Source organism: Ruditapes philippinarum, unplaced genomic scaffold, assembly GCF_026571515.1.
Source record: "Ruditapes philippinarum isolate M1 unplaced genomic scaffold, ASM2657151v2 ctg21_1_1_1_1, whole genome shotgun sequence".
In the NCBI taxonomy this organism is placed as follows: domain Eukaryota; kingdom Metazoa; phylum Mollusca; class Bivalvia; order Venerida; family Veneridae; genus Ruditapes; species Ruditapes philippinarum.
In genome coordinates, this window is record NW_026857242.1 from 125574 (window position 1) to 143864 (window position 18291).

The 18291-nt window shown below is 31.6% G+C and overlaps 2 protein-coding genes across 3 annotated transcripts in view; one reads left to right on the forward strand and one right to left on the reverse strand.

The window, feature by feature from the left end:
• The first annotated feature begins 74 nt into the window (after nucleotides 1-74).
• LOC132749158 (uncharacterized) lies at nucleotides 75-3517 on the forward strand. Its single transcript, XM_060738854.1, has 5 exons — nucleotides 75-428; nucleotides 679-853; nucleotides 1439-1719; nucleotides 1920-2105; nucleotides 2785-3517. Exons 1-5 carry the CDS (start codon nucleotides 75-77, stop codon nucleotides 2860-2862), a joined length of 1074 nt encoding a protein of 357 aa, XP_060594837.1. The 3' UTR covers nucleotides 2863-3517.
• Nucleotides 3518-6760: 3243 nt separating this feature from the next.
• Nucleotides 6761-18291, reverse strand: part of LOC132749165 (cytosolic carboxypeptidase 1-like) — a 43147-nt gene continuing 31616 nt past the window's right edge. For both annotated transcript variants that reach the window (XM_060738865.1, XM_060738864.1), the window contains exons 18-24: nucleotides 17935-18006; nucleotides 17018-17126; nucleotides 16448-16577; nucleotides 15908-16045; nucleotides 15138-15317; nucleotides 14290-14453; nucleotides 6761-13754 (exon numbers count right to left, since the gene is read on the reverse strand). In XM_060738865.1, coding sequence (XP_060594848.1) covers nucleotides 13625-13754; nucleotides 14290-14453; nucleotides 15138-15317; nucleotides 15908-16045; nucleotides 16448-16577; nucleotides 17018-17126; nucleotides 17935-18006 — 923 coding nt within the window. In that variant the 3' untranslated portion in view covers nucleotides 6761-13624. The remainder of the gene's footprint in view (nucleotides 13755-14289; nucleotides 14454-15137; nucleotides 15318-15907; nucleotides 16046-16447; nucleotides 16578-17017; nucleotides 17127-17934; nucleotides 18007-18291) is intronic.

The window sequence follows — 18291 nt, forward strand, 5'->3', positions numbered from 1 at the left end:
ATTTTTAAAATTTTTGTAACGAAGTTCAGGAAAAACTGTCCCCATAACCCCTTTAAAACCGGGAAAAGTTGGGTATGGACCCCAAAAAGCAGATACTGAAATTGCCGGAAACAAAAACAACTTTACATCAATCCGGAATAGTCAAAGTGTTTGCACGAAAGGAAATAGTTCTTAACTTCAACTTAACAAGAGACATACAAGTAAAAACCGAGCTAGTACACAATACTTTATCAAAAGAAGAATTATCGAAATATATAAAACAGACACAGTCAAACAGAAATGTTAACGTTCAAGTGAGCGTCCCGGAGAATGGAGAGTATGCTCTAACAATGCATTCAAAGCAAAAGAATGAAAGCGAATTCAAGAACGTTTGCAATTATCTGCTCAGTTCAGAACATGGAAAGAAAAAGAGGATTCGAAATTGGGAGGTAAGACTATAAGTATAAAAAGGGACATTTGACAAAATATTAAAATGTGGCAGGGAAGATCGTAATAAATAATTCAAATATTTCAAACTTCATGGTGGATACCTATTCTTAATTCATTAAAATCAATTAAATACTAAATGTATGAAGTTAAGCATTATCTAACGCAATGGCAGATGACTAAATGTGTTGCGTTTTGTAGTTATTGAGATATTCTTTAATATCTATTTGACAGTTATTGTTTTATTTTAAGAACCCAATAGAAAAGAGAACGAGAAACAGTATACAATCGATGGCAAAGTCAAATGGTACTCGAGACATAGAAGAACTCGAACTTCAGTTGTCGAGGTTTGAGAAGATGGATATGGACGATAAAGGTGACCTGACAGCTGGACAAGATGCTTTAGAACTCAAGAAAGTGAAGAAAGGTACATATATTTTCATGAAAGCGATGTAGAAAACTAAATATTAATGATAAAGATTAAATGAAAGGGAGATAATTACAATAAGCTTTTAGCTTTCAGTTCAATCCACTTTATGATGCCATTGTATTTAAATTCTAAATCTTGTTTACATCTCTTAGAAATTTAACTTGATAAAAAAATGATTGTGTTTAAATAAAAAAAAGTAAATGGAATGCCGTTTAGATCTTGCCATGCATGTGTTGTACATGACAAAATGAAGACTGAAAGCAATGTGTAAGTTGAAAAGTGTTTAATGTCACAAGACAATGTTTGAAAAGGCAGGTTTGACCAACCTCATTATTACAAAAACCTTTTTACATTTTTTTAGGAATTATCATTCGGAAATTAACCTGGACTGACTGACACTAGCATCACCCTTAATTATTTTGCCTGTTTTAAGGTATCGCGGTATATTAAGGACAAAACTTTCACAGTACATAATTATACTGTGTCAGAAAATCCTTATTTTTCATAAATCACATGAAAAATGTCTTAAAACAATTATTGCATCTATCATCTTTGCGTTTCAACGTTCAACACTTTTTTCAGAGCTCGAAGATGCTATCATGCGGCGTCATCTTCAAACATTGGACAAAGCAATAAAGCGCGGGAAAGAATCACGTTTCCGGGAAAAAGTAAAAAAGCAAATAAACGAGGCTGAAGATGTCAGTGAACATTTAAGACACCTCAACAAGATCGCGCATGATGTTCTCGAAATGAAACAACCAACAATATCAGAGTTAAGAAGCTACAAATACCCTCCTAAAGTTATATTTGATGTTATGAAAGCAACGTTTCTTTTGCTTGGAGATAAAGAAGAGTACGTTGAGGTAATGACTTTAAGAATATTTAATATTTGTTGTACTATTAACTGATATACCGGTATTTCAATTAAGAATTGGTTTAAAGCAGTATGGAAATAAGCTTAGTATGAATAGCTTGTGGATCACTCATTCACTCACTCACCAACTCACGCACTCACTCACTCAGTACAAAACTTATGATTTATAATAAAGATGATATATTTCAGGACTGGGAGGATTTACAGGTGTTAATGGGTAAGACAGGTAAAAGTGGGATGTTGAGACGAGTGAGACAATTTGACACGGTGAATGTTCAACCTGACACCAAGTATCGTGTAGAGAAAACATTAAATGACCACACAGAGGTTGAGGTTAGACTTGCCAGTGCAGGAGCTGGAACATTCTACGTCTGGGTAAATATCCGATAACGTTCCTTAACACGGGCGTTTTTAATGATATTTCTTTTTTCTTTTCAAGAAAGAAAACTATTTAATTATGTGAAATCCTTAAAAACTAATTACTTAGTAACACCAAAATTGAGTTTTCTGTATACCTGTACATCTATATATTCTGATTTTAATATTTCTGAAAATTTTGAAATGACATTATACTTGATCAACTATTATCATCTATCAAAGATTCAAGTTATGATGAACATTTTCAGTTATGATTTCGTGTTAAAATATTTTACTAGTATTTGACAACAACCGAGCTTAGTAAAGGGAGACAAAACAAATTTCAAATATCCTGTTATACATTGGATAAAAAAGAAATCTGTGTTCTCTTTCCGTGAATAATTAGTTTTCCATGTATAACTACTTGTCTTTTTTTGTTTTAAATGAAAATACTTATGAGCACATATATCTATTCATATAATTCACTGGCCGATAAATACAGGTGTTCTAGCATGCATATACGTATTTACGCACCATGATTGAACCACCGTTTATTGTTTAACTGAAACACCGTAAACAAACGAAAAAGAAATATATGGGGCCGTCATGGTAATTAGTATTAGTCCATATCAATTAAATACTATAATATCTACATACACTTATGCCAAGTTAGGTTATTTCTTACTATTTATTTCAGCTGCGAAATGTGACCAAGGCCATAGATTCTGAGGAAGCCAAACAGACATCTGAGGAGCAAGAGAATGCTCAAAATTGAGTGTCATATGTAAAACGGATACATATCATTTTATATTCACATTAAATGCTGTGTGATATACTATTATATTTGCCATACTGCCTTCTTTGTGATAAACATTTTTTTCAATTTGCAATAGTTTTCTGATTTAGGAATATGTAATTATTTGCAATACCTTTTTATTATTATTATTATTTCATCTTTTCTGTATATCTATGTGCACAAACATTTACTGCATGCATAAAATTCTTGTGTCAATGTCCTTAATTTCCGTTCTATTGTCTAGTTAGATTAGAAGCATTGTATAAAAGTGTGTTACCGGCATTCATAAAACAAAGCAGTAGAAAAGTTCTTAGAGACAATGTTTATTAAGGAAATCTTTAAGACGTCGTCATGGTCTAAAACTCCTGTATTTTCGGCACGTTTACATTGTTTATCTTACGGTTACGAAGATAAATATAAGTATTTTCTTTTAAAGGGTATCCACTGAGGTTTTTTTGACATGATTGAACTGAAAATAATTTTTAGAGATATATGTTTCATTTCATGTCGATCTAAGCTCACAACTTGTGTATACAATTTCAGATCATTCTCTCATTCTCTCTCTTTCTCTAGAATAATTATTGTAATTATGAAAAATGATCCAAAAATTTAATCGGGCTAAGAATAGCACAAACATACGCTTTTTAGTTTATTCCTGTATTATTTCTTAATATTTCTTTTAAATATCTTTCTGATTAAAGTGCCCCAGCTAATCTACATGTATATAAGAATCTCAAATTTCATTTCTGATACTTTTGTACCTTGGTGGAGTTCCTTTAAAATGAAATATGTGCCCAACAACAAAAGCTTTTTTGACAAATAATTCCTAGTTAAATGTCGTGCTAATAATTTCAAATGGAGTGCAAGGCTCTCTATCTAGAAATGTGTTTATTGTTCAGAACTGATTTCTACTCACATGTCTTATATAATCTTCCAAATACTGCCAAAATAATCAGAAATTGTAATCATGATTTCTTATGTACATAAAATATCTGTTCCGTCCTAAAGTTATCTGTGATTAGTAGTATACTTTTTAACTATACTATAATGATAATAAATGATCAAAACAAATAATTCCGTTTGTTTTACACTTAAACTTTAATTAGTAACTAAAGTAAATTTAATCTGGACGAAAGTGGAGTTATTTAATCTTTGATCGCTAGTTTGAGATACTCTTTGGGTACTAGCGACAGTATTGATTCATTCGACGTCTAGTATTGATACAGAATAATATGGCACTGGACGCTAAATCCGATTCTGAATCCAAATTCGCAAGCGGCAGTTCTGGTTTTATTGACAGCACCTGTAATACTGATACCTTGGATGCTAGCGAATGGGCATTCAAATTCTTCGGACGTTAGCTCAGATAATGTTTCTTAGGTCGCTTGGGGCAATACTGCCTCTGTCGTTGCAATCAGCAATATCAACTTTATGGACGCTAAACTAGTATAGGTCTTGCTTTTCTTCGGATGTTAGATTAGATACTGACTCTTTGACCGCTTGTGGCCATAAGACACGTGCAGCAATACTGACCCGTTCGACGGCAGTAAATGCGATAGTGATTCTTTTGGGCGCAATAAGCAGTACTGGCTCTTTAGACATAAGTGAAAATTGGCCTACTTATTCTTAAGACGCTAGCTATGATACTAACTATTTCAAAGGAAGCGGAGATGCTACCTCTTCGGTTGTTAGCAGCAATACATTTTCTTTTGACGAAACGGCAATAGTGACTGATTCCTCGGCGCCATTTGTGATGCCGAGTCTAAAGGTGCTTGCGGCGGTACTGAATATTTGGCAAAACTTACTTTTGGCGAAACTGAATCTTTAAACACTAGCAGCAAGTAGGTCAACTGATCCTTTAGACGCTTGAACGCTGACGGCGATACTGACTCTTTGGACGCTAGTTGTGATACTTATTATCTGGCGCTTGCCAGAGTACTGATTCTTCGGAATTATGCAGTAAAAATGATTTGCTAAACATATGCTACAAAAATAGAGATAGCCAAAACTGCAAATATTTGTATTTGTTTCTTATGTTAACTGCTTAATTATCTAAATATCTTTTGAAAACACTAACTTGCAATAGCATAGCTTATATTCAGCGGCAAATTCCATGGGAACATATGTGAGACAATTCAAAAACTAAATGGGTTCATTATGCTATTATTATTTCTTTACAAATTTTAGCAGTTCTAAATGTGTCAAGCGCATCGTAAAATTCAATTTAAACCTTTAATTCTTCACTGAAAAATGTTTTATCTTAATTATCCTTACAATACTTTGACCTCAGGTGCATGATTCATAGAACTTTGTAGAGATCTACTAAGCATTGCTACATGCCAAGCATATACGTTTTCCACAAAACATTTTGGTGTTTGATGTTTTTTACATATCACTCTATATAAGGCATGTGTTCCCCATGAGCATAGGGTCATGGTTAATACAATTTTTGCCGAAGACTACAAATTGATGCTACAAGCAAAATATTAAGGATTAAGGAGTAAATACATTAAAGATATGTTTATAAGTCAATATGAACTAAGTGACCAAGATGGGGCCATTTTGTACCCCAGGGTAATGATTTACTTAGCTATTAAAGAGGTCAATTAAGATATGCTACATACAAAAATAACTTAGCTGTGCGTTGTAGTTTTACACAATAATACTTAATTATGTTTTCCTATAGAAGTCTATATGAATCAAGTGACCCCAGGGTGGGGGAAATATTGATCCAAGGGGCATACTTAATATCATTTATGTAGATGACTACAAGACATTGCTACATGCCAAATATCTAATCTGTTGACATTGTGGTTTGCACAATAAGACTTAAATGCGTTTTTTCTATATAGGTCAAGCTTAGCTAAGTGACCCCCAGGGCGGGGCAAATATTGACCAAGGGGCATGATTAATATCAGTTTTGTAGATGTCTTTGTAGATGACCACAATACATTGCTACATGCCAAATATCTAAGCTCTTTGCATTAAAAATAAAACTTGTTTTTCTATACATGTTTATATAGATCAAGTGACCGTCAGAGTTTGGTCAATGTTGACCCAAGGGAAATAATTCAAATCACTGTTGCAGAGGTCTTGTCAAGTAAGGCTTATTGCCATTCAGTGGCTTACATTTCTAACAGCTGTCACTTCGATATGGCGAATGCTAACATTAGGCGGCATTTGAGACAAGCAAAGTAATGGAGGGCTGTAGTGATGGTGCAGCAGGAGACACCTTTCGCCAGTACGGACCGTATAGTATACACGGTGGACCATACAACACTGCCTAGACTTCACAGATAGGTGAGCTAGAGTCTGGAGAAGACGAGGTGGACGGTTTCAGGCTGCAAATATTGCTGAGCATGACCGCTACGGAGGTGGGTCAGTTATGGTGTCGGGAGGCATAAGCTGAGATGGACGGACCGACCTTGTTGTTCTAAATTGACAGGTCAGCGATACATAGACGACATCTTAGACAAACAGATTAGGTTGTATACTGGAGCAGTCGGCAATCAGTTCATTCTAATGAACGAAAATACTCGCCCCCATAGGGCCAGGGTGGTCGAACGGGAATCTATTGAGCGCATGAACTGGCCAGCTCGCTCATCGGACTTCAATCAAAATTTGGAAAGCACGCCTCATGTTCTAAAAATCTTCAAAGAGGGGGGTCATCCTCTTCTCTAGCACAAAATCAGTGTAAAAGTCATTTATAGTGTAAGATTTGTCCTTCAGCTGAATTGATAAAATTGAAAATCAACATTTAAAACCTTTCGTTTGCTGTAAATAAAATTATCCAAAAAAATATTCACACTCAAATAATGGTGCTTAGCAATAGTAGTTTATAATATTTTTAAGGTGTATAAAAATGAAGATAAATATATAAATGCTTTTTTTCTTTATTAAAATCTAATGCATTCAATACAGCATATCATGCTAAACAAGGGAAAATCAGCTAAACTACAATATTACAACTACGGTTCCCTGTGTGCAAATCAGAAACTGGTATATATTCTGTATTGGCTTGTTTCTCTTTATACCCTTTACTGTACATTAATATTTCTTTACACAAAGGGAGAAAACTATGCAAATAAATGTAATATAAGGAATTAAAACGTTTATAAGCTAGACAAAGGTTATATACTAGCAGCCTTGGAGTTGATTCTAGTGATGGTATTCTTTAAAACTACAAACTTGTAATAAGCGACCACGGAAGGGAAACGCCAAATATGGTCGCTTAATACAACAGTCTCAATGGTACCAAATTATGTTGAACATAACAAACTTTAACAAGAGCTGTCCGTAAGACAGCGCGCTCGACTTTTTTATTGCTTGCCAATAAAAAAAGTTTTTGCAGTAAAAGGCAATACAAGAATCTCTGTATTTTTAAAGTGAACAATGGCCATGAGCATTAAGATATTTAGTGAAGAATTATTTTACTGAATTGTGTGATACCCTTGAACACTGCAGCAAAGTTTGAAATGTTTAAGTCAAAAGAGGGCTGGTAAGAAAGAAAAAAAAACTGAGTTGAGCCTTAAATAAATTTAATAGTATTAAACCCACTTTGAGAGAATAAGGTATTTTTACGTCACTCAGAACACCTTGGTAAATGACATAATAACATAATTTTTCAAGAAATCTATGCCAAGGAAGCAGTATATTTTTGTACAATCAGCATAATATATAGATTTGACTTTGTATGTGAAAGTATTATAGTTACCTTATAATACAAGTAATAGATAAATTTTATCAAGCTTTTTTAGATTCTAAGTCGATAAAAGGCCTTAATTTTTAAAACAAATCCTTGACAGAGTTACCTTCTCTTGCGTACAGATGGGGGTAATGATGTGTAATAGCATTAAAAGTTTTAAAGCAATATCTCAAAGGGTTAAGGCAATAAGTGGATTTTACCCATATTCAATGTATTTTCTAAGTCAAAAAGGGGCATAATTCTGTCAAAAACCTTGACAGAGTTATGTCCTCTTGTCTGTTGATGAAGGTCGTGATGGTAAACAAGTATGGTCAGTTTCAAAGCAATACCTCCAATGGTTTTGAAATAAAGTGAGGTGGTACAAAAAACTTAACCAAGCTCAATACACTTTCTAAGTCAAAAAAGGGCCATAATTCTGTCAAAAACCTTGACAGAGTTATGTACTCTTGTCTGTAGATGGAGGTTATGATGGTGAACAAGTATGGTAAGTTTCAAAGCCATACTTGTAATACTTCTGAAATAAAGTGGGGTGGTACGAAAAACTTAACCAAGGTGTGACGCCAACGCCGACGCCGACGCCGGGGCGAGTAGGATAGCTCCCCTTTTCATAGAAAAGTCGAGCTAAAAATGTATTGGATTATGTTGGACAACTGGCCAAATGCCTCTATAACTCTATGTCTAGCTAAATTATTTAAAAAATAACATATCACAGATTAAAACATGTAAATGTATGCAAAGCCTGAACATAAATCATATGCTAAATGCAATCAAAAGCTTAAAACTTCAACAATTTCAAACGGCAAATGCTCCATCAGTCAGTTGTGGCAGATTTTATTTTAAACGGAAACATCAAAATTTACTTTAAACGTTTTAATATCAAAAAGTTTGTTTACTATTTCGTATCACTTTCTTGTAATTTGCTGACATAGCTTTGAATTTCATTTTCGACATTAACAAAGTTTCCATAACTAAATGTTATGTGTTTTCCTATAATCCAGCAAAATTAATCAAAACACCCTTATTGCAGTTTCATTTATAACTTTATTCTCTTGTAGACTTTTGATGAGACAATAATTTCAATTGTGAATTAATCTTTTTTAGTATAAAAGCTTAACAACCCTTGAAACTTGTTAAAAAATCTTATTGTTAGTATAACTTAGCTTAAACAACATTAAGCATCTTTAAAACACTAAACAAACCAAAAGACAATTCTGGGAAAATAAAAATCTTCATTATGGCTGTTATGTTTCAGATGTTATGTTATGTTTCAGATAACAAAGAGTTTATAACTACATCATACTGTAGGCACATTATATTTTTCATTTCACAATGATAAATACTGGTTATATGATTCAACTTTAAAATAACCATATTAATTCATTTTCAGGCTTAACAATAATTTGGTTTATACTCATCAATGTCCATAAACATTTTCAGTAACAAACGTTTCTGGTTTTAGAATGAAAGAATGTTCAATAATAGGAACATTTTCTGTCAAACTGACTTTACATGATATCTCAAATATTCTTTATCATATGATGTGGCTTGTTAATTCTTGTTTACTGGTATATAACCAGGAAGTATTTCTTCATATTACACTAAAAATTTACATTTTTCTAAAACATTTTATGGCTATATAATATCATATGATAACCTACACAGGCTGTCATCAAATATAAACTTTTAATCATTTACCGATATTTACAAATAACCTGTTGAAACCATAGCAACCAGTATACAGCCAGGCCAGCTTACATGTCCATGCAGTCTTACCAGGATCTATACTGTTGGTGGACTGACGTCACACTTTCATTTTTGAAATTCACAAAGTAGATAAAGGGAAAGTCTAAAAATGGAAGCTTGACAAGTCCATTTCAGAAAATTCAACAGGTTCAAGGTCAAACTCATCTATGATAAGTTATGAATGTCCATTACTTTCTAAAACCTGTTTAATTCAAGTATATATAAAATGACAACTGTATGAATATCCTATACATATTTTACTTTATTCTTTCAACCTTTTAAACACTGATAAGTATAAACCAAAGTCTATTTGAAAAAATATATAATAACATATGTTAATTAAATTTGTCCCCTTTTCTTATAAAACTGGCATATAAAATTAAACAACCTGTAAAACACAAATAATGTCCCAGAGCAAAAATCAAAAACAATAATGCAATAAAATCTTCACATTATATATACAAAATCTCTGAAAAAAGATATGAAAAGTGCACCTATTGATGTGAAATGATAAAATGCAGTGTTATATGAAAATATTGAGTAGGCTTTTTTATACTAGAAATCACTTTCTCAAGCTCTTGCCCTGTATATTTTGTTTATGGTTTATAGCTATGTTAAAATTTACTAATAATTCAAATGGCACCCTTTAAAACTGTAAATATGTTGTGTATACATCTGCTTTCAAAGAATATGCTTTATTATTTCAGCTCTTTAATCCCTAAAACAGCTGTTGGTAGGACAGCGTGCTCGACTTTTCACAGTGCATCATAGTAAAAAAAAGAGCAAAAAAAAAACACAATTGTTAAATTGTCAAAGTTCAAAAAGGGTCATAATTCTGTCAAAATCCATTTAAGAGTTAGAGGCCTTAGATAGTAACCTATTATACGCTCAAAATCAACCCATTTCCCTTCAGTAAATTTGGGGATACCGACTAGCACACAAAAACTTAAGCAAAGTGTAATGCCGAAGCAGACACTCACACAAATGCCTTGGTGAGTACAATAGCTCTCCCTATTCCTCAAATATTTGTGCTAAAAATTGAACCTTCAAAATCCAGAGTCAAAATACATAAAAGTGTTAAGTTGAATTTCCCATAATGCATTTGTTGTAAATTTGTATCTAATCTATTACATTTTTCTGTCTACATTATTTATTCCTATTTCAAGATGATAAATAATTACACATATTTTACTTTGACAATTAACAAAGCAAACCATGTTATAATTCTGTATGTGCAGACACTAATAAAAAAGATACATTTCATCAAATCAGTCATAAATATGGAACTATACATTCTTCTATGACTAGATATCTAAGCTTATCAAAAATACTGACACTGTTCTGTAAGTAACACATTAAAAGATACTGGGATCTTGAACATTTAGATAAATACTATTCAAGACATTCTATAAAAATACAAGCTGTACCTAATCATATTCTTTTCCAAAAAAAAATTATAAACATATGAATATATTAAGTAAAACTTAATTACATAATTCAATCTCAATATAACCAAAAACATCAATTAAAGTCCACATCCTAACCTACACAGAAATAATTTGAAATACGGTATAAGTAACTATCGATAAAACTTATATTAAATGATACTGTCGGAATCATATTTAATGCCCAAGTGCCTTGCCAAAGATATACATGTATATCTGGTTGCATGTCTTAAACAGCAAATTGTAACTCCCTATCTACATTTACAACTCTCTATTGTTTTAATCTAAGTGCCTTTTTATATGTAATAAATTTACAGTCAGACAAAAATGAACTTAAGGTTTGGCCGACAACCATCAGAAAAATGCAATTTTCTTAACCTTGTAAAGTGCAAGTACTAATAATCTAAGTTTCAATATATTCTAACGTAATATTTTCTAAGGCACTAGTTTCACAATGGTTATCACTTCCTAGCCATTTTACAATTATTTCATATACTTATCAATAAAACATAAATAAATTTCTAAAATACTGAACAAAAGCTAGACTACAAACAAACATGAACACTTTTTTAACAATAAAACAATAAGTAAATGATATGAGAATTAATGCAACTTCCAAATATAAAGATTTAGTTCATTCAACAAGTAACAAACATGTTTCATATACATATATATGTGAACCTATGAAATTTCAATGCAATATATACTTATAATATTTACTTATAAAAATAAAGAATATTTTAAAATGATATTACACTGATTATATAATTATATTTCTAAAGTTAATATATTTTTTAAACAAACTGATACTGTTTATTTTTGCCTCCAACTTTAAGTACTATTAATTGTTAAAAACATCCAACTAAAAAGCAATTATTGAAAAATCTTACTGACTACAACCTTAATACTCCCCGGCTGTATAGAGGGGCTTAATGACAAAGTGGTTAACCCATCAGACTATTAAAAACCCAATTACAAGCAAGTCATTGTTTCCTTGAGCAAGAAACATTACACTCTTTGGAATAGATTTGAGTGTGTCTATATATTTCTATCTTCCTACACAATCAAACTTAAATAAATTCTGTACAAACTATTGAACACTCTCTGTCACAACACAATACAATGATATCATATTATAAAGGTTACTCCCTAAAATGCTCAAAACTAGAGTCAATCACATGTGACTTGTTTACCACAAATATGGTAATCTAACAAACAAAGCAGCAGCAGTAGTTTTGAAAATAAAAACTTTAAAAAAAAAAAACTCGAGCACATACCGTAACAAAATGATTGGCAATCTATATGTACAGACACTTCAATTGAATGAATTTAAATGTACAAATATACAGGAAACAAAATAAATTTAAAAAAATAAAATACAAAAAGCTGTGTATGATCATGTACAAGTATATAACACAGAAATTTTGCTTCCAGCTTTTTAATCAAAACTGAACATACCACAGAGTTAATAAACTTATCACAGGTAAGCAAAACATGGACCTTAACCCTCACTCCATTAAATATGTCAAATCAACTTGTCCATCATTCAATCAAGACAAATAGGTTTGTCATCTATAGGGAATGTTTCAAAATAAGTGCTTAATAAATAGCCAACAGTGCAGACCACAACCAACTACACAGACTGTATATGCAGTGTGAGAGTTAACACATCTTCATTCTGTATAGTCAATCAGCAAGTTATGTTGAAATTAAATATTTCATATTTACATGAACGTTAGAATGGTTTTTCTTCTTGTTCTTATTTATCTTTTATTAAATTAGGAATTTTTTTCTTTTAAATGTTATTAAAATTGGCACTTATATACATCGTCATCATAATTGCCATTATAAAGTTACATGATAATTTTTTAATTTGGATTACTGAAGAAAATACCACAAAAATATTTATCAGCTAAGGCATGTTTAAGCAATTTCAGTGAATACCATTTAGCTAAAATTGAAGAAATCAATGCATTCAAAAAGAAGTAAAGAACATTTAATTTCAAGAAAATTGCTGATTTTCATCACAGGACTGTTCTTATGAAATTTGTAAAGGTTAAGGTCTCTTAAAGTTGGACCACAATTATAAACATAACATTTACATAGCACATTGATAAATTAAAATAAAAAAACAACATTTCATTGATCAACAATTTGCAACTTTAACAAATAACTGAAGCTAAATGCTTTTTCATTCCAAAGCTTTTTAACTCAACAAAACATAAATTCATTTAATAATTCAGTAATTTGTATTTTGATGACTTTGATGTTGTGTTGATAAAATATGAAAGTGTTTTATCCTAACCATAACTTATAATATATCAGTTTATATATCATCATCCTTAATAAAGGGACATAATTCCAATTCAAGGGTAAATGGTCAGTGAACAGGTAAAAATAAAAATAATTTTATATCCGACTATGTAAAAAGAAACAATAACCCACGTCACCAACAGAAATTCCTAAAATATAGTTCACAATTTATCACTTATGTTCAAATCTTAAAAAAAGTGTGCCAGTCTTTTTATAATTCAGGTAGTTTCTATATTGTTTCCTAAAACATATTTCGCCTTTCATTATTTGTCAATCACTATTATAATAGCCATTCTTTTCAAATATATTACTAATTTAACTCAACTTGACAATGAAAGAAAGAGCAAACTGTCACTTTAATTAATTATATATTAAGTCATCATCATTATCATCATCATCATCCTAATCATCATCATCAATGTGACCAAAGCGATCATCATTATCATTGATTGACTTCTTTAAGGTGATGGTTTCCCATTATCTTCATCATCACTGTAACTATACTCATCATCACCATTATTAAGTCAGTGATGATTTACATATCTTCATCATAATCATCATCATCCGGGGTATCAATACATGATGATGACTCATCATCAGCTAACAGATCACAATAATCTTTATCTTCTTCCTCTATAGAATGGAGATTGGCAGGTACGTCATCCCTGTAATATAAAACATACACTGCTAATATATAACATATATAGTACTGATATATATTTTCTTTCTTATTCTTATTTAAGAATTAAATGAATTTAATTATGCAATAAAGGTTATTTTACAATGTACTGTATGAATAATTATAAGATATCAGGGTTCTGTAAACTAGTTGGGTAGCTACTTCCAAAGACAATTCTACATAACATTAGAGAGCAACTGATTCCATGGCAAAGACCTCACAAACAGCATCTCTTTTAACTTAACCACTACAATATGCAAAGTTAATGCCAGCTCTCAAAGAAGCAAACATACCAAAAAAGATCCCATTTGCCTCTAACATGAAGTTCAAAACTATACACTGATACAAGACAGCATAAACAGAAAGAACAAGCAACACACTTAAAGTGTTGCATTTTTAACTTAGAATTACTTATGTAGTATTTGAGGGAAACAAAGTTAACAAACTTTTAAATACACAATGTTTAAATAAAGTAATAACAGGAATAACATTTACAAAAAATATAAATTATGAAAACTTACATGTAATCTTGCGGATTTCCATAAGCACCAAGTTGTTCTAATGTGGTTTCTGAAGGCATGGCAGAATTTGCATTATATGAGGTCCTACCCCGTCCAAGCCTTAACAATGCTTCACAAAACTTGTGACCCATTTCTTCTAAATGCCATGTAGAAATATGCTGATCCTGAAATATTTAAGAAATAAGTTGATGTTTTTTTAAATACAATTTTTTCATTTCATATTCTTCAGACTACCATGGATTATCTTCTGTTTCATTAAAAAAATGAATAAAATGAGACTTATAATAATCATTGACATTGCAAAACTTATTCTCCAGTAGAACTTCTGTAAGTCAAAGCTGGAAGGTCTTATAAAAATAACTTGCGACATCGGGATTTCCACCTGTGTATTGTCTCAATTTAATGACACAATTTGAGCTGTCAATGTTAACAAGTGAGTTACGAAAGACGTAACAAAGGGCAATAAATAAATCAGTTTACAGGAAAGATAATACATGTAATTATCATGTGACAGAGTCTCTAAAGATTTCAAACAAAATGTATTCTGTTTATTTTCAAATAAAACTATGGCAATAAAAATGATAACAATTAAAGCATATAGTCTCATACATAAGAACACACACAAAGACTGTAATAACACACATAGCTATTTAATCAACACCCGCCAAACAGCCATACAAGCTGATTGGCAATTATCAGAATTTCTGCTGTTTATATTTTGTTTTGTATTTTAGTATGTCCCTTGCTGTAAATACACACTCTACTGTTCATTGTTACCTATGATCTTTAAATATGTAAATATTACACAATATACTGTATTTGATGACTTTAATCTGTAATTAAGTTACCTTGTATTTCCCCTCTCTATCCATACCACAGTATGTACTCTCCATAGTGTAACTTCTATTGACACCAATCTGTCGCCACACCACAACACGTCCTGTAGCCTCCTTGGTCTTCTCCACAAGAAAACTACAGTTTGCCAGAGAGAACTGTGGAGCTATACAGTCTAACACTCTTGGCAGTGTCTGAAATTAAAGACATTTCATATGAAATTTTAAAACCAGTTTATTAAAAGAAAAGCCACTTCAACACAACAAAGTGTATTCTAAGCCATAAACCTTAGAAATTTATCGAGGTTAACAAACTCAATTCGTCTAATGAGGCTTTAACATTTGGTTTCCCAATCTTCCATGTGAGCCTCAGCAATGTGTAATTAGGAAATAGATATCAATTTTGAGTGCATTGTTGTAGAATAATGCAGGAATATAAGGCTGACAGGCCTCAGTGATTAATTAAAAAGCATTTGAATGATAGACCATGCATTATTATACTAGTATTATGCAAGAAAAATTAGATACCATGTAATAATGCACTTGATTTTCCTATCTCATAATCTGTTTGATATGGAAATAGTGCGAAGTGTGTTAGATAATAGAATGATTGATATTTCATTTTTTGTGTGAATTTTTTGGCAAACCATATTACTAAAGCATTGCATAGGAAAACAACAAAAGCAACAACTATCAAATGTACGAAAACATTTATTCTTTTAATATTGTATATATCTGTATTTTGATATAGAATAGACTTGCATGTTTAGACAGTATTATCTTACTTTGAAGCCATTATCTTCTATCTTGTTTCCTGTAGATCCAGGGTTGTTGGTATCATTGACAATCCATGACATCGCTGCACTGCAGCCATATATAAATATATTCTTCCTCCTTGAGTGACCATGATAGTCACAATATACCTGTAAACATGACATTATTGATGTGAATAACAATGTCTAGTATCTATGTCAACTTATTGACCATTTAACATAAGTTATAAGAAATCAATAGCAGTAGTGGTGGTTTACCTGCCAGATCATGGCAGTAAGCCACTTTGAATTCTGCACAGCATAACAATTAATTCTACCTAACAATTAATTCTACCTGTGCAGAACAATAAATGCTTCTCTAATCTACATGAAGGCATTTTTCTGGAAAATGCACAAAAATAAATCATTGTATATCAAATGTCAATTTACATACAAAGCCAAAATTATTCAAATACCAAAGTGGAATAATATTAAACATATAACATTGTAAAAATTAATATATCACCATGAAACTAATGCACACAATGTAAACCATGACATGTAAAAACCTACCAGAGGTGTTTTGTTGATCATCTGTAGGTATTGTAAAAGGCCCTTGGTGTGATATATGGTAGGATGTAGTTTAGGACAGGGATTGTCCCAGCGACGGTTTAAATCCTCGCCTGCCAGTGAACAACGATGACTGAAAACAAAGATACATATGTTTTCATTACAGAAACAATTTCTTGTCACATTATGTAGATCATAGGACAAATTAGAAGTAATTTTTTTAGTGTTCAAAGTCTAGTATGTTTAAAGAAAGTATTATATAAAATGCCAAAAGATGCCAAAAGATCTGAAGTCACTAGAAATATGTACAAATGAAGCATAATTTAAGCAAACACATACAAATGATAAACATCTAGTTACAAAACAAACTGATACATAAGAAGTTTTAAGCCTTAAAATTAGAATTCTTTGACAGTGTAATACTGTCCAAATTACTGCAAGTTCTTACATGTTTCATACATTGGAAACACATGAACTGAAACGTCAAAAAGAATTTACAAACAATTTTACCTGCAAATAAAATGTAAAAATTCATTTGAACAAAAAAATATCAAAACAACCAAATGAACTTACTTTCCATTGAGAACACCATCTGGGTTGAGCATAGGAACAATTTTAAATATGAACATTTCGCGTAGTCTGTAGGCTGCTGGCCTTCTGCTTAACAAGAAATCTATAGTGCCTACAATATATCACACATATCACCTTGAAAAAAGTATTATGTCCATTGTTATATAGAGGGTATTGAATGAGTGTAGGTTTAATACTAAATTTATTGAACGAGTTGAATAAAATCATATTATGCGAGCCTCTGGCGAGCATAATATTGTTTTATTCAACGAGTTCAATAAATTTAGTATTGAATCTACACAAATATAATATTGTATTTATCACATATATAAAATAAGAACGGTAAACTGTTATCAAGAGTAATTTTTCTTTGACGCGCCTATAGTGTCACGCTAACATTAGCGGGCTTTAACGCTATGTTTATAGCGCAAATGACGTGACGTCAAAGTGTTATTACACTAGTGTAATATCGTCTAGTGTAATATCGTTTTTATTAAATGGCTTTATTACACTCCTGCGCCGCGGTTTATGTGATAAATCACCATAATATCTCAAATAACGAGCTGTTAAACATTTTGAAAAGTACAAAGTCAAATGAGAAACTAACATGAAAGTAGTAACTTAAAGTACATAAATCTATGGTTAAACTTGACAAAATAATCAAGAACATTTAATTTTTCTATCTTCTATATCATAACAAACTTTTGACACTTCCAAGGTGTCATTTTCTATTTTGATATTCCAGCTTTACTGTGGGAGGACGACCTCAGGTACCCCTGTTATGCAACTGAACGTACATTTCCTAGTCATCATCATAATCATCATCAAAATCATCATCATCAGCACCATCATCAGCATTATTTCAGATATTATTGTAAAATTCATCAAACAAAGGGAAAGAACATTGTGTCTATTCTTACCTTTCATAACCCAGCTAGAGTTACTCTCCCCTGGATGAACTCTGCTAGACAGAAATATATATGGTCTGCTTCCTGTTTATGAAAATAAAAAAAAACTATTAGCAAGCTATAAGAGCTAGGGCTTGCTACTACAGCAAGCATTACAGTAATGCAAGTATCTTCAATGGTATGATTTGAGATTCGACTTGAAGTACTTTCCTGGAGAGGGAAATGATGGATATTAAGTCAGCCAGCTATTCATTTGGATATAAGAATTTTCTGAACACATTCAATTACCAATAATCACTATATATATCACTATAATTATAATCACTGATGATTTGCCCTCACTAGCATACAAGATCAAATCCAGCAAAG

Bases quoted from the DNA above. Each gene is read 5' to 3' on its own strand.
- LOC132749158 (XM_060738854.1), top strand. From the start codon at position 75: ATGGACCCCAAAAAGCAGATACTGAAATTGCCGGAAACAAAAACAACT. The intron at 854-1,438 runs GTACATATATTT...CACTTTTTTCAG, and splicing joins ACTCAAGAAAGTGAAGAAAG to AGCTCGAAGATGCTATCATG. The intron at 2,106-2,784 runs GTAAATATCCGA...TATTTATTTCAG, and splicing joins CTGGAACATTCTACGTCTGG to CTGCGAAATGTGACCAAGGC.